Genomic DNA, 16,936 nt, shown 5'->3' with positions numbered 1-16,936 from the left:
GGATTTTGTGTGGGATTTATATGATTGCTTAGATTAGACCTTTCGGTAAAAGGGGAAAAAATGGACGCGCTTTGAAACAAAAAAAAATGTGTCTTAACTACTACTGTATAACATGTTGCATAGTAATTTGTAAGAAGGCATCTAAGTGTGGTGGGTCCCTTACCATGGTGCGGTTAGCATCGTTGTGAAAGGCACGCATCGCATTTGACGGGCTCAGCGCGCCGCTTACTTTGAGAGCCCTGCGAGCCGGACTTACGCCGGAAAGTGTACCTAACGAGCAGACCTGCAATGTAAAACGCCGCACCGTTAACAAAATAAACGAAACCAAACAACAAAGCAAGCGCGTCCAATTGAAAAGCGCCTATAGGCGAATGAAACAGGCAAATAAGAGGAATTCTCAGGATTTGCGCGACTTGACAACGAAAAACCTAATATATTTCATATTAAGCAGCAAGCTTCTATAAGGAATATTTGTGTCCCGTTGACGGTCATGTGTGTAATAAATGTAGCATTTTATTAAATATTTCAATCTAAAATGATTTCTAAGCTACCATAAATCCGAAATTCCTTACAAGTTGTACCTAACGTACATAAAGACTAATTAATATTTTAATATTGTACCTGTTAATCCCGCTTTGTTGATGCTGTTTGAACTTGAAAATCCTGACAGTTTCTTCCAAGCCCTCTTGTTCCAGAATCCTGTTGATTTTGCGTCACCACAACTAGAGCTTCGAGGCGATGCCACATCTCTAGGGCACCTTAGAGTGCAATCATCAGCGCCTAAAATACGTACTCCTAAGCCGCGGGTACCATAAGCTACAGCGGGTAAATGAGGAACTGATCCAGTCGGTTTTCTTCTCAAACTGCCGACGTAGCTAGCACCACTGCTACTGCCGCTAAATCCGCTGTCTAAGTCGGGAGGATTACAACTAGCAGGGGAAAGTAGTTCATCTGTGGGTCCCACTCTCATTAATTCTTCAATGTTATCTCTATCCTCAGCTCTTTCCGAATCTGGAGATTCGCACTCAGGCATTAACATAGCTTCAACGCTAAGATTAAGTTCACCTAAAATTCTTTTATGTCTTGACTCGACCCGCCGAACTTCCTCTTCGACTACACTTCTATCTAAAGAAACTAGTGATTGTCGGGGACCATACCGATGTTTGGGACAGTTTCGGGATCCGTCTGTAATTTCTTCATAAATATTTTCTTCAGTACCGTATCTCGTAACGTAATTGTGGCGCGCAGCGCGATCTCTCGGTATACCTCGTCCTCTTTGGCGGCCTGCTTTCCTCGAAGAAGATGGCATAGATAATTGATGGTCATAATAAGCATACGAGTAGTCGACTGGCTCGAATCGCTCCATTGTAGCGGCAATATTATTTCTATTCCACGTTTGTGGCGGTGGTTCCCTTGATAAATTAATGGCTCCAAGTCTCGCGGGCAAGATTTCATCTAAGTCACGAGCGCAGCGCTCGTCCAATGATTGCGCACCGTCATCTTCGTCTCGTCTATGTTTTCTATGCGGTCTGTGCGATGTTTGACTCCTTCCGTGTCCTCGATCACAATCTGAGCTGTGACCATGGTTAAAATCGGGCGTATGACTTCGATTGTAATCTACGGATAAATGTTTACAATCGTGGTGATAATCCGGTGTTCTTCGTAGACTGTATGAGGACATTCCTTCGAAGTCGGACCTATCGTAACACGGACTGTCATCATTGTTGCTCATATGCGTATGAGAGCAGTCTGCAGCTATACCGGATTCGGACGACGGATAGTCGTGGACTTCTGCGGTAGTAAGAACGCGGTCGTCGGTCCGAGCGGGTTCGGAGGTGGCGTGCCGGTGGTGCGGGCGTGGACGCGTGTTCTCGCGGCAGCTGGCAAAAGTCCGCTGCAGCGCGGGCTGGTGCGGGTACCTGCCCCTTCGGGAGTGGAACGCCGCCTCCCCGGTGTCGTCGGGGCTCGGGGGCGCGCTGCGTGATTCCATGGTTCATCCTCTCATTTCCTGTTGTGTCTGAAATAGAAAAAAATAAATTTAGTATCAGCGCATAATTTAGAATATGCAATTTTTATACATAAGCTAATATTGTATGTGTAAATACATCGAAATATTGGTGTCATTTTTGTATAATATTTTTGGTACGGAGAACCGAGGGCAATGAATCCGAAATTACGGCGAGTACGATAAGGGTACAGTAAGTGACGATCAACAGAGCGGCCGACGTCGATATATCATCCCGCTCGCTGCAATAGATTGGGGTTATGAACGGAACGAATTTGAATTTGTAGCAGTAGCTTCTTTTATGTTTGATAAAGAAATTACTTTCTTGTAATACATTTTGATAAAAATGTTTATTTATAATAGTGGGTTCGCAATGAACTGTTTTATCCAAGACATATTTGAGATACAAATATAGAGGTACATATGGATTATCCATTTCAATTACTTTTTTAAGGACTGTAGTCGCGAACAAGATGAAACGTATGCCGGAGGCATTCATTAAAAAATCCAATCAACATACGAGGAGAGAGTCGTTAAATGTATTTCAATCAATCTTAGACGGGGGATATTGAATGAAGGTACCTAATCAATGCAAAAGTAGCCTTAGATGAATCTAAATTATTGTCAACAATGATATACTACGATTCATAATATTTAATCCAATGTGTTAGAAAATTGTGATCATATTTATTTTTATTTTACTAACACATACGTGCATTCAAAGTTTACAAAAAGTATTTAGCAAAGTCAATTTTGCTACAAACACAATGAAATATATTGCGTGCATTCCAAGCCAATTTATTAGGATAACGATGATAAGAATCCCGGTAGATAGAAGGGCTCGCAGCCCTCGGTCCATCTCTATGGCAACGGGCGCGTTCCCGCGGTTTATCTGTTCGTTTCCGCTCGATATTTCTTGCATCTAAATCATCATCAACACTGGGAAGCGGCTCGTAAAGCGCTCGTTGACCGTCTGGCTGCTACAATAATTTGTTATGACCGTCCCTGTAACGCCCTGCGATTTATTTTCATGCCCATTGCACGCATCACACGCTCGGTAGTGTTAAATTATCACAAGCAATTATAACAATGGAATTGATGTAAATGTCCTTAAATGATTTTTAAAATATAAGCTAAAGCGGTAATTGTCATTAGTGCATAAACAAATGAAACACGGTTTTTGATAAGTTTAAGTCCACTTATGTAGTTTTTATATAGTTACAAATAAAAATAACATCACATAGTTTTTAAACACCAAATACTTAACTAAATTTTACCATTTTCATGAATTAATACTTTGTAGTCATATATGTAGGTTTCGTTTTAAAAACAAAGCTGTGAATACGGTCGGTCAACAATTGATTAATTTTAAACAACAATAAGCAAATAACGTATTATTTTCTGAAAATTTGGGTACAAATTTATTCTCGACGTTATTTGACTGATGATGTCAGCAAATTTCTGGCCCCCTTATATTCACCCCTCAATTTTTGTCTGTTAGATATTTGAAGGGGAAAAAAGTCGCAACATTTATATTGCGAACATAATTTCAATCAATTGCTGTTATTGCTTGCTTATTGAAGATGTTTATTGAAATTTTATACAAGAAACTTTGCTACTCATTTAATAGAGAAATTCTACGAATTCCCGTGAGATTTAGTTTTCTTTAGGTTTTTTGTGTAGAATTCTGTCTGTAGTTAATGACAGACTTGTTTGTGTAGAGATTAAATATTGAAATTCGAAGAAAACTAATTAAGTTAATAAGTTTTCTTCTGATTCTTTTATGATTACTTTATTTAGCTTCTAAGAACTCATCGAACTCACTAATTGACTTAATAATTTCGTTGTGAAAACATAATTTTATAGCAGAAAATACACAGAATAAAAAAGTCGATAGCTTGGGGTGAACATGCCTATAGGGCGAACGACAAATTCTCCCTGTTAAAAAATATCATTCATCACAAGGCGATAAGATAATAAGTATATTCCAAATTTGTATGCACCCCTCCTGTTACTTCCTAGTGGCAAAGTAAAATTGATTTTTTGTGTAGACACATGTGTCTTGTGAAGAAAAGCACTAACAATGTGTTAGGGGTTGAAATAACCACCCTTTTCGAATATTAGAGACGTTTGTAAAGAAGATTTTTTTCCAGCATATTTACTATGCTGTCTAAAACATTTGACTTATTCAGTTTTATTAAATTTTACATAAAATGGTATAAAGTAAACTGGAAAAACATCTTAAATCATCAAAGAAGTTTTTAATAAAAACTCAAGAAACTCTTGTGTGCTAAACAAAAAAAATTAAATTCGTTTAACAAGGAATTCCATTAGTATCTTATTTTAAAGTCGTCTTAAGCCCGTTGATTACGGTTGATACACGGGACATGCTATAAATCAATCCTTGTAGCTTAAGGGAATTGATCGTTCAAATAGTTTGCTATTCCTGTCACTAGAATGAACGTAGATGAACTAATTAAAGATGGAAATTGCACAAAAAATCACTTGAAAACTACGCTTGGATTACAGCTCTCGGAAAAGCACAACTAGTCAACGTCATTCCATCAAAACGAGTTTTACAACTAGCACCAACTGTTGCTAAGCAACGAGGATTGAGTTCCGTTGATATAGGTATTCTCAAAAATATTTACAGTTACATAATGTTCCATGACCATAAACAAATTGAGCAATTTAATTTATTATATACCTCTTTACTCAGAAATCTTACGAATATTATAAATGCGAAAATTTAGATGGATGTTTCTTAGAGTTTGTAGCCTAAACAGCTGAACGCATGTCGACGACATTTATGGAATAACACATAGTCTAGTTCATTTTGTTTTCACGCATGGAGTCGTGAGCTAAACTAGTGTATAGCAAATTCTTCTTTTAATGCTCTTTGGTTGTATGGGAGAGCTTGTACGCTACTAAACTGGCCAGTAGCGCAACACCGCGCGTTTTAGAATAAAATGAGTGACAAATATGTGATGTTCAGTTGACATGGTTTTGTTTCTTATCTTTTTATGTTAATTTATAACAGCGATTTCAAATTGATTAGTCTTTGAATGTAATGGTTATACATATAGTTAGATTTTTCTAGTATACCATCTTTGACAATCCTCGAGACGTGCGCTTTTAGACAATGACTATCAGTTTATCTTTACCATATTTAAATACAAAATGACTTTCAAATAATAAATTAGGCAATATTAAAAACGTGACCACTTCTAATAGGTTTTATAGACTTTCATTCGCTACGGTCGGCGGTATAACGTAAGAAATTAGGTTGAATAGCTTTTTAATCATAGAGAGCATGACGAATCGCCCTGTCAAAGTATTATGTCTGTAGACTCAAAGGTGCTTGAACTTGTGTTGTTAGGTCCGTTTATATTCACAACTATACAATCTACGAATTTGTTTAATCTGTGGAATTTTTTTTACAGTACATAAATATAGAGTTAAGAATCGATAAGTATGAAAACAGACTGCTTTAAATATGATTACCTTGACCTTGACTTGAATGACCTTTTTTCAGTTGACTACTATATAAGAGCAGATTTAAATTAGTAAAATAAACTTACATAATTCTAGTTACTTAATAACAATTATCCCTTACTTTATACCTATTTGCAGAGTGAAAATAGGGTCGCCATTAATGAGGGTATCATGTTCCAGACTCGGAAAGTAAATCGTTTGTTTTATAAAATTAGATTAAGCGCTAATCGCTTGATGTTAAAAAGCTAACTTAATAATGTTTTTGTGAATGCCGTATACGTACGCTAGAGCCAATTATTTTTAAGACGTACAAGCCGATTGGAAAGCAATATAAGTATACAACATGAAAATTAGATTCAGGGAAGTAGCAACTTTCTTATGACACGAAAACGAGGAATCTTATCTTTATTATAAGTAAAATTCTTGTATAATTATTATTCTCTAGTTAAAACATAAGGGTCATTTATTGTAATGAATGATTTCTGTTATGTTATATTCTCATTACGTATATTTATTTCTTATTGTTTTCGTTACATTATCCCTATAGTGACAGTAGCTTTTGCTACTGTATTTCAACAGACCACGACACGGGAAGTGAATTCGAGGTATACGACAAAGCTATTGAAATTTGTAAGCGAAAATTAGCCATCAGCTTTAAGGAAACGGCCCCATGAATTGGCTACCGGCCTATAAAACTTAATGTCACATTCATTTGCAATTCAAGAGTCCTCAGTCTGTATTATGCCTAATAAAATTTACATATTTAAATTAAATTGCTAAATAACAAGACATTGAAAACGTCAAAGTTGATACTACGGTATGCATTCCATTCAATGAGACCACAATGTTTTCATTTGCATTTACAAAACAAACAGTGACATTTCTAGAATATTCTACTTACTATTTATTTCCAGCAACGTTTAGGCGACGTTTTATAAAGTTTTATACATTTAAAAATACTTTATTTAATGAAACAATATTGGATTGTAAGCGATACCTGTAATTCCCCAGATTACGTATCGGCACAGAATTGGAGTACAGATGAGTAATATCCAATGACCTTTGACATTAATCAGTCCAATACGATAACACTTTATTCCGAACAGCAGTGTGTCGTGCGCGTTGTGGCGATAAATTACAAAACAAAGGACGGACATGTGTTTATATTTATGCCATTATTTTCGTATTACCCGACGTGAATCTCAAATCGGACGGATACATTGCGAATATTGTGTTTATTTTTAAACATTACGATATGTTACAATAACACATTAGATACGTGATTAAAGTCACGTACAAAAGCACACTTACGCAAGTAACACCATATCCAGGATACACTTAAGGCTGAATTTTAAAAAGGAATTTTTGCTTCGTAAACGCCACTTACAATCTCGCAAATGTCGAAATATTAATGGAATTTGTAGTTTAGATGTGGTTTTTATTTAAGACGCTGTTAAATGTCGTTTTTGTATTCGTCAGTTACTAACCTAGTGTCTGTTAATGATTACTTTAGGTTAAATTATATTTTATACGCCTTTGTAGAGTCTAATCTTATTATATATTTTTTAAAACGTAACAGATATGAACGCTATTAGCAAAAGTAGGTTATAGAGTAATCACTTTAATGCTGTCCTTTAATGAAATTACGTACCTGCGTAGTAAAACGAGGGCGTCGGTCATCGGGCTTTAAAACGGGCGTGTCAAGTGACATACGACCGTTGTACTGCAAGTCACCCACTCTAACGAATCCACTCAATTTAATGTGGGCAAGCAGAAAGCTTTATAAATTATTCGAACCGTCCGTTTATTTTGACGCCTTTTGAATTTACAAAGACGCCTCTCAAAAGGTTAATTCGATTACGGTTAATTGATTAACGTAAACATTCGTCCGCTTCAATTAAACACATTGCTCAGTTATTTTGTTTGACGTTATGATTGACTTTAATAAGCGTTTTAATTAAATTAAGGAATAACTGCACATTATAATTAATAAAGATTTCGGCGTAGATTAAAAAATAGTAAATAATTAATATATAATTTTCAAAGACTTATTTCTGGTGGTTTCTAGTGAGATTATATTATGCTTTCCTTTTTCTTACGTAATGTCAAAAAAGTAGATTTGTTATTCATTATCATCATAGCTTCATTAAACCAGTAATGTTGATAAGATTTTAGGGTAGGTATACTGAGACGCCCATATTTTGAAACTGATCGTTTTTTTTATTAAAAGTGATAAAAAAAAGAAATTGAATTCACTTGTTGAAAAGAAACCGAAATGAATTTATTTGTAGTATTTATAGAAACGTTGAAGAGTAATGTAATTATGGTACGCAAGGGGTGGGCTAAAGGGAAATTTATGGCAAAATTAGAGCACCTTTTGTCATTTCTTAGTACGCACCGGGATTTCACAAGAATAATGATCAAATTAAGGAAACCCTTTCGGAATTTAAAGCTCTGAATAAACATTACCGGGACATCAATATACCTTTGCCGTTTTAATGTATTGCTTGCCTTTGGGTTTATGTTGTTACAACGTCATGGTTGGTCATACTAATATAATAATTGCGAAAGTTTAGATGGATGTTTGTTATTTTGTAGCTTAAACGGCTCAACGGATTTCGATGCAATTTGGTATAGAAGTAGAGAATAGTCTGGAAGAACACATAGGATACTCACTTTTGTTTTTTTAATTCCACGCGGACGGAGTCGCGGGCGAAAGTTAGTAATAAATATTTTCTATACTTTCGTTCAGATTGGGTTTTGTTATTTACGAAAACATAGAAATCACATTTAAATCGAAACACAAAAGTGTACATTATCGTATGATTCCTCTTAAAAATTAGATATATTTTATTCGAATGACCTCGCATACATCCTTAAAAGATAATTAAAAACTATTACATAATACATCACTGTATTTAAAATATTTTTATTTTTATAAAATGTCAGTATAATGATGCTAGCCCTAGCTTACGTTAAATCCATTAGCGTAACATACTTCACTGTCAACCGACTTCAAGAGCAAGTCACCATACTAATGAAGGTCCCTAGTTTTTCTCGCGAGGCGGCTACGGTTGCGTGAATTAGCAAGCTTTACTTCATTACACCAGTCTGTCGCATCACTGATGACGTCATAAGTACTATTGAAGAGTAAATACTTGTTATGAATGGTTTTATTTTCCTTTGACACTAGTGTGTTGCACAGGTTTTCTGATTTTGTAATTTTGAGTTATTAATAGCCATACGTTTTATGTTTTAAACTAACGTTTAATTTTAACTTAATTAGGTTAATTAAGATGATAATTTTTAGGTAAACTAACAACATAATCTTGATAATTAGGACTCAAACCCAATTAGTTAGACTTAACGAATACTTCAACGTAAGAAAGTAAATGGCTGTAAATAGAACAGATTAAATAAAAAAAATATCTCTGGAGAGAAAAAGGGTAAATAAGAATTTAATTTCAGAAACTGTGTGTTCTCTAGTGGAAGAATGTTCTAAAATTAACTATATATTTTAAATACATTAAGACAATTTTAATAAGAACATATATTTCATTTTTGTATTAGACAATGTAATTTTTTTATTTTAATTTTTTAAATGTTGAATTTCAAGCAAATCTATAAACATGTACAGCCTTAATAAACGCGGTATGAAGTTAAACTTAGAAATAAACTGAGTATAAGCAAATAATTAGTACAAAGGTAAATTTTATACCGCGTTTTTTTGTAAGGCTGGTAGAGGCCTAATTTAAGTCCCTTTCTCTTTACTATCCTTTTCTTATAAGGACAGGATGGCAAGAGGAAGTGGATTTGACGGTGGGGGAGATGCATAGGAAGGGGAAATGTCCTCTTTATGTGCGTCTCCTCCTCCGTCGGACAAGGGTAGGCAACGCATCTGCAATTGCGGATGTCTATGGGCAGCGGTCGCTTTGCCATTTTGGCGGATTCAGGTTGTTCGTTTGCCACCTTATGTTATAAAAAAAAGAGTTAAAAATCATATTGCCTTTTTTTTTGGTGTCGGGAGGGGGGGGATGTCTTGCCTTCTGGGGTTCTCCCCTGCCTCCTGGCAGGGGTATGTAGGATTCGACCTACTAAAACCCCCTCGGTGGCCATCCTCTAATGACATAGACGAAAATTCCGGGATCTCCAAGGAATACAGCGGAACCAAAAAAATCAAATTGCCTACAGAATGTTTTCATTGTTTAACTTGTCTCTATACATCGTCCTCCATTTAACAAATGTTTACACATTACCATCTGTTACTTAAAGGGGTAAAAGCCCCTTTACACTTTAGCATTAATTTGCCTTGTTAATTTTACCTTTATGACGTTTATAATCGACAATTCCATAACAATTACGTCTTGTATTTTAAATTGTCCTGAAATGTACCAAACATTACCGTTTCAATCGCCATCAATCACTTTCACATTAACTGTTACTTTGAATTTTGATATTCCCATGATTGATAGCCTATTTCGTCACTGTTATTTCTCAAAACAGATTTAAGAAGTCTTCTGAGGGTTATCACGAACGTTCGTGAGATATTTCGTAACGTTATCGCCAATTTTTTATTTAATTCGTGCAATGTTATCACTGGTCTAAAGTAGTTAAACAGAAAAATATCATACAATTTGTTTCGATGACATAACGAATATATTCTAGCAACTGTCAGAAAGTATTTCGTGGTAGACCTTCTACTAAACAATCGAAAGTTCGAAACCTTAGGCGAACTATTAAAATATAAATCAAGTTTCATAACTCGTAGACTTTGCTTTGCGTTGTAAAAATAAAATAAACGAAGCGGTCTGCCGTCAGCGTTCCCGGCGGCTAAGGCGACGACACAAAATGAAGAAATAGGATTTCTTCCTTCGCGTCTTGAAACATTTAAGACGGCATCATTCGAGGGTTATGCATTGCTTGTTGTTTATGTTAATAACAAAGAGAAACTTTTCGTTTCTTTTCTTTTGCTTACGACTTAAAATTTTTATAAAGAGGTTGTTTTTATTTAATTTATTAAAGGGTAACGAAATAATTGTATCCTCAAGTAATTGCCAGCTCTAAAAATGAAGTTCTATGGCATATTTTGTTTATCTTTACCACTCCTGATTACTATAGTCTAATTAAAAATATTCCTGTCCTGCTGTAGGTTTTATAATAGAAAACCAAATGGTTGAAATGGAATATATTTGACCATGAACTTGGTAAGAAGCCAATAATAAATATATTAGACAAAACGGTCAGCTACCTAAAGCAAGATTCTATCGTCTCTACCGCAATGTGAAAACAAGGAGACAGAAACAAGGGACACCGGAAAAATGAACCCCTCATGAAATTTAATGTGAAAATATCTTGAAACGAAGCCAAACCCCGGCCTGAATTATTTATATATCACTATTTTAATGGCCCTACGTTAGTTTCATTAGGTTGGATGTGTTTCTTAATTTTCCACGAATTTACATATTTATTTATCACATCTATTTGCCAAGTTGCGTACATTAACAGATGTTTTATTTCAATCCTTGTCGACGGATGTTATGATTTATTAACTTTCTGTATTTCGTCGAAATGATTATGATTTCCATATGATTACTGATTGGTCTTAAAATTAATTTTTTAAGGTTGTCAAAAACTGGAAAAAATTACAATGTACTGAAAAATTCCACCACATTACATCAGGTAACTTGGACAAGCCCTGATTTATTCATTAAAAAAGACACGCTAATATACGACTAAATATTGTTCAACCTGTTTTTATATTGGACAATAATCTATTTTGACTGTAAATACTAATTATGTTGTATATTTAATTTCCATATGTTTGTTGTAAATCGATCGTTCACCTCTGTGGAACTCGCTATATGAATCTGCAAGTCTGTGCGGGCGTTGCCTTCAATAAAATAACTCACATCCACTAGATTCTCTTATTTGCCTTTGCCAATACCAGACAGAATACGCTAAGGATGAGAAAACTTTATGAAATAAAAGTAAATGTTTATGCAACCTTTTTATGTTTACTTTCTATCGAATATACGAGTTTTGGTCAATGTTTTTACATATTCAATACTTGCAAAATATTAAACAAAATAACTAACGTGCAAATAACGTGCCGGTAATCAATATTTGAGATCATTAACTAAAGACCGTTTTAGTAAAAAACATCTTTCAGCAAATACTTAATATCACAATAAGTAATACCCTTTGCTTAAAAAAGTTAATTTAGCCCCATGACCATTGAAACGAAGGTTTTTTTAATTCGTGTCATAAATTATAAATAGAAACAACAAAAGTTACATTATATTCATGAGATGTATCCATAATGTCAAACACAAGTAGGTTATCACAATAACGTCATCTCTTAGGCACAATAAACAACAAATATTGATATAGAAAATATCGAGTAATATAGAAAGATAAGTAAAGATTCATAACGTATTATTCCTATTTTTCATTTTGTTTGTTTAATAAATTCCGTTACGAGTCGTGGAAATATCGGCAAGTCGGTAGCGGGACGATGTAAACAGTACGCAGTATCTCCCTGGCCCCGGGTCGTTCTACTGAATAAATAACGTAGCGAAAGCAAACTCAAACAAAACTAAATTTATTCACCAAATACAACGATTAATACACGATCTTTTGACAGATTTATATTCTGTCCTCTACGAGATAAGGACAATATGATCTACTTTGAGTTGAAACAATTGAAACTGTATTTGATAATAATTTATGGCTCTTTATCTATTGTTTATTTTAAGTCATAACTTTGATTTATTTAACGTAGAGTAAACAAAATAATAAACTTTTAATTCAAAGTAGTGTTAACCGTTACTTAGTTCACATACGCTTTTATACGACAAAAAAGTAAGTTTTAATTCTATAAACCATTAAAATAACTGGACTTTACTGGGTTTAAAGATTAGTTCGTTTATTTTGTTAACTACAAATTATCTTGTACAACGTTCGAAAACAAAAACAAAGTGATAAACAAGTAAAGAAATAATTTACTATTGTTTCCCAATAATCCGTATCACAGCCAAAAACTACCCAAACATCCGCGTTTAAGCGACAAATGGAAGTGTCAGTGATAAGACAAAGCTGAGCGCGATTGCCAACTGAGTTGCCAAGCGCGATAATAAAGGGACTTTATTTGTGGCTAAGTAACGACAAAATATAAAGTTTTATTAAAAACTAACTGTAAAAATTAAAAAAAATGTAGCCTATGTTAGTCACTGATAACGTAGCTTTATAGTGGTGAAAGAAGTTTTGAAATCGGCAAAGTAATATATACAAAAAATAATTATAAAATCAATATAAACAAAAACACAAATCTTTTCTCTTTACGAGTATAATATTAGTATAGAAGTATAGATTTGTTTATCCTCGAAGTTAAGCCTTATTGTTCCACTATAATTATTACGACCCGTATTATCTACTATATAATTAGATGCAATAAACTGTAAAAATAAACGAAGTTTCTCAAACGTCGATATTGATATTAATGATTTCTCGGTAGCTAAAAGTATTTTTTACAAATATAAAGTAAAAAGTAAATCGGCTTTACAGAGGAAATTGAAGTTCCGTCGCTGGAGGCGCGAGCGCAATGCGGAAGTACTGTAATTGCAATTATCTAACCATGTTGTTGGATGGAAAACATTATTAAGCACTATTTACTCTATGTTGCCGTATAAATGCAATCGTTACAACTGCAAAGAATACCAGTAAATCGATTAATATAATGATTTCTAACGGATTGTAATCTAAATAATAACTGAATTGGGAAATTTACAAGGCCTTTAATTTAACGTAAAAGGTGTCGATTTAGTCTAAATTACAGATTTTATAGATGTGAAACACTAGCTTTCGCCCGCGAATCCTTCCGCGTAGAGTTAAAGAAAAAACAAAAGTGAGTAGCCTTTGTGTTCTTCCAGACTATCCCTTACATTTATACCAAATTTCATCGAAATCCGTTCAGCCGTATAGGCTACAAACTCTAACAAACATCCATCCTTCCATATAAACTTTTGCTAAAATATTAGTATGAAGTATGATTTTGATGTATTGTCATTATGTTGAATTGTTTATAAGCATTATATTATGATAAGTCGCGAAAGTTACGGTTCATAGTTTATTATCTACGCTATCTATAAATGTTTCATGAGTATATCTTTTATTAATATTTCAATACATTAGTGAGCACTTCTGATGTTTTATTTATTTATATGTAACCTCTGACCGTTTCAATAGAAAACCATGGCTTCAGTTTAAGTAAATAAAGCATGGAATTTCTCAGATATACAATGTCAAACGGCCGGCAAAGGCCAGGGGAAACTTTAACACGAGGGTTAAGATAAATAAGTTTTTAAGAATACACGTCGAATGTGACATGTGGTGTTATTTCTATTACATTAGACCGAATTCAAAATAAACTTTCGGTAATGCGTGCACCACATGTGAGTGACGCGGACGGAATGAAAGCTGTTCATAAACTAAATATTGGCGTGTACATTTCAATTCGACATATGTACACGAAGCATTGACGCACCTGTTGTTATTTAAGATATAAGGGGCTTATACACGATGAATATGCTAAATTAATTTAAATAAAATACTCAAGGGAATTATGAAAAATAAATTTTGGTATACGGGAGTTAACAATGTAATGACATGCATATACATGTATGCTAGATACAAAATTTATACTTTTGATTATTGGACAAAAAGAGACCTCTTGTTTAAGAACCTAAAATTAAAATAAAATCCTGTTAGGTATTATAAGAACGTGCGCACACCTGAAATTAAACTATCACACAAGTGTTTAGTCTTTCTTTGATTCCTATGACCGTATATGGAGGTGCGCTCACTACTCGATTTTTAGTTGTGCTACCAAACAGTTGAATTGACTGCAAAACAATCGACAATCGCACCACATGTGTGATAGTTTAGTCTCAGGTGAGCGCATGCTCTAACTTTTATGCTATAATTTCTTTCCAAGTCATGAATTTATTGGATTAAATATAATATCAAATCGTTCCAAACATTAAGGTTAATAACGTTACGTTACAACATAAAAAAGATAATAAAATTACGCAATGTTGAAAAGCTTCGCTCGAAACACGGTTAATCTTAACTTTACGAAGGGTTTGTGGAAAAGATTCGGGTCGCAGTTGTCAGGCTTCTCGAGACTTCCCGTCTTACTGACTCACTGTACGGCTCCAACTAAATCTAAAAATGCTTTAACTTTATTTTATAAATTCGGTGGAAAAATGTATTTTTTTCCCCAAAGAGTTATCACGTTAAATGACACTATGATTTTTATGATTTAAATCGAATTCACAGGGCGAGTCGCAGTTGATTACAAAGAACCAGTTTCCCTTTATTTGTCTATTAAAAAAAACCAACAGCGTACAATAAAAAAAAATAATGCTGTAAGAAATGTGTAACAATTTAGTTAGATCGATCATCCTATTCTTAGTGGAATATCGATTTTCACTTGTGGTATTATAAGAAGATTATAACATTTTTTATTACAATAGATACCTCAAATCCAGCTAAGTCGCAGTCAATAGAGCAAAATGTAAGAATCAAAGGAAGCTTAGCGGGTAATCTGGAGGAGCGATGCCGCGACACGCGCCCTGCGACGAAACATAAACCATATTAGCTGACATCGATTAAAACGTAATTGCTTTTTAGTGAACATCGAGATATCAACTCTATTCAATTTAGTACGCATAAGATGAGACTACTTATTGAGCAGACTTAATCTTCATGAATATTTGTAATGTGACGTACCAATATTAATAAAAAAATACTTTTTTAGAGGAACAAAACTTAATTTTGTTACAGTTTTGTACTAAATATTAGATATGATTCTTTTCTTTAGTTTATAAATATAATTTATGTAGATTAAACTTTTCGTAGCAGTACTTTGTTTAAAATAAATAAGAAGAATGTTGACAATGTACATGTTGACCATGAATCGTTTGGAATGACTTCAGCGACGGAGAAGAAAAAACGTAATTGAATTAAGATAATAAATTCGTGTAATCACGTAAGTGGCGTCAACAATAAACGTGCATTGGCCTATGGAAACAGATTTAGGACACACTTGACGGGCATCGGTGCCATATTCTCACAATGCTATGAAAGCAGCTTAGTGCAGAGAAAGGGGATTAGAGTATAATCCGTAGCGGAGCGGTTGACATGCGCCCGAGGCGAGCAGCGAGTGCAATGCGCCTTCGTGTCCACAATGTTTGCGTTACGCTAAAGCAAATACATCAGCCAAAGACCGGCTACTTCCTTCTATTGGGGATTACTGAATACTCGCATGTTACTAATGAAGTACGGAGTAACCTGTCATTTATCATTCATGTTGACCACACTTCAATAAACTTTACGTAGGTAATTTATATTGTATATTCATGATTTTTCACATCCATCTTCAAGGTAATCCATGAAGATGGTAATATTATTGTCACGGTTCCATCGTTCTTAGATTAAATAATATACGTTTAGAAATAAATGTTAAATCAAATCAATAAATTGAAGCATCCTAGTAACAATATTAGGTAGTGTTAAGAGCAAAATTAGTACCGTGCTGTAAAATTGGCGCAACTCTAGATTATCGACATAAACGTCACATCCCTAGCTGTCAATGTCACTAGAAGGATGTATCTTGGCGCGCATCCTGAGTCCTGACGAGAAGTGTTGCTCTGAGTTTAAAGCGACAGTATCAATTAAATAAGTTGTCTAAAAGTAGCTGAAACGTAAGCTAAACATTAAGTTGTGAGTATTTAAGTTTTAAAAACTTTAATCCTACACCCATATCTCACAAGAGATCGTTTGCCTCTTGTTTAATTCCTTTCCCCTCAATAATATCTTGACGCATAAAGTTCATTCATTTTAATGGCATTCCAAATAGAGCGTAACTAATGAAGCTTGTTAGTATAAATGTGTATAAACAAAGCAACGAAAAATACAATGGACACCCTAAAGATGCAGTCAATAAAAATGTGACACGATTTTAGAGTGGTGCATTTACGACGTATAGCATCGTATATCATATTATTATGAATCGAAAGGTAATCATGTGAGTTTGACTATAGTTGTAACTGGCCAATTGTCCTGTTATACTGACGCCCACATATAAGGAAATTGACATACAATACATGTCAAATAATTCTCAATAAATAAACCATCAACGTTTGTAGGCAACTGGAGGGGTCAATAACGCTAGCGTAAGTGCGTTTAAATCTATTGTAGATTCAAGCGCAATAAACTGAATGTGAATTGACATAATCAAATCAAATCCAATGTAACATACATACATAGCATAACATTTGAATGTATTTAAATAAGTAAATAATTCTACAGATCAACAGAAAATGTACATAAAACTTGCCAAGTAATTAATGACGTAGTTCGTTGAGTCTTTTAAGT

General features: G+C 34.3%; 2 protein-coding genes across 7 annotated transcripts in view; one reads left to right on the top strand and one right to left on the bottom strand.

Annotated features, from left to right (window-relative positions):
* Positions 1 to 16,936, top strand: part of LOC106108521 (serine--pyruvate aminotransferase, mitochondrial) — a 187,158-nt gene that overhangs the window by 46,777 nt on the left and 123,445 nt on the right. The window lies entirely within an intron of this gene.
* The window catches only part of LOC106108520, a 61,634-nt gene that overhangs the window by 1,664 nt on the left and 43,034 nt on the right, over positions 1 to 16,936 (bottom strand). For 4 of the 6 annotated variants that reach the window (XR_001225948.1, XR_001225947.1, XR_001225949.1 and 1 more), the window contains 2 exons: positions 622 to 2,017; positions 164 to 283 (listed from right to left, as the gene is read on the bottom strand). Coding sequence is in view for 3 of the 6 variants with exons in the window: in XM_013289695.1 (XP_013145149.1) it covers positions 174 to 283; positions 622 to 1,990 (1,479 nt within the window). In the remaining 3 variants the exon portion in view is untranslated. The remainder of the gene's footprint in view (positions 1 to 163; positions 284 to 621; positions 2,018 to 16,936) is intronic. The other 2 variants (XM_013289697.1, XM_013289698.1) reach the window with 1 other exon arrangement.

The sequence above is a fragment of the Papilio polytes genome, unplaced genomic scaffold (assembly GCF_000836215.1).
Source record: "Papilio polytes unplaced genomic scaffold, Ppol_1.0 DF821511.1, whole genome shotgun sequence".
NCBI classification, from domain to species: Eukaryota; Metazoa; Arthropoda; class Insecta; order Lepidoptera; family Papilionidae; genus Papilio; species Papilio polytes.
This window is presented reverse-complemented; position numbering and strand designations above follow the sequence as displayed.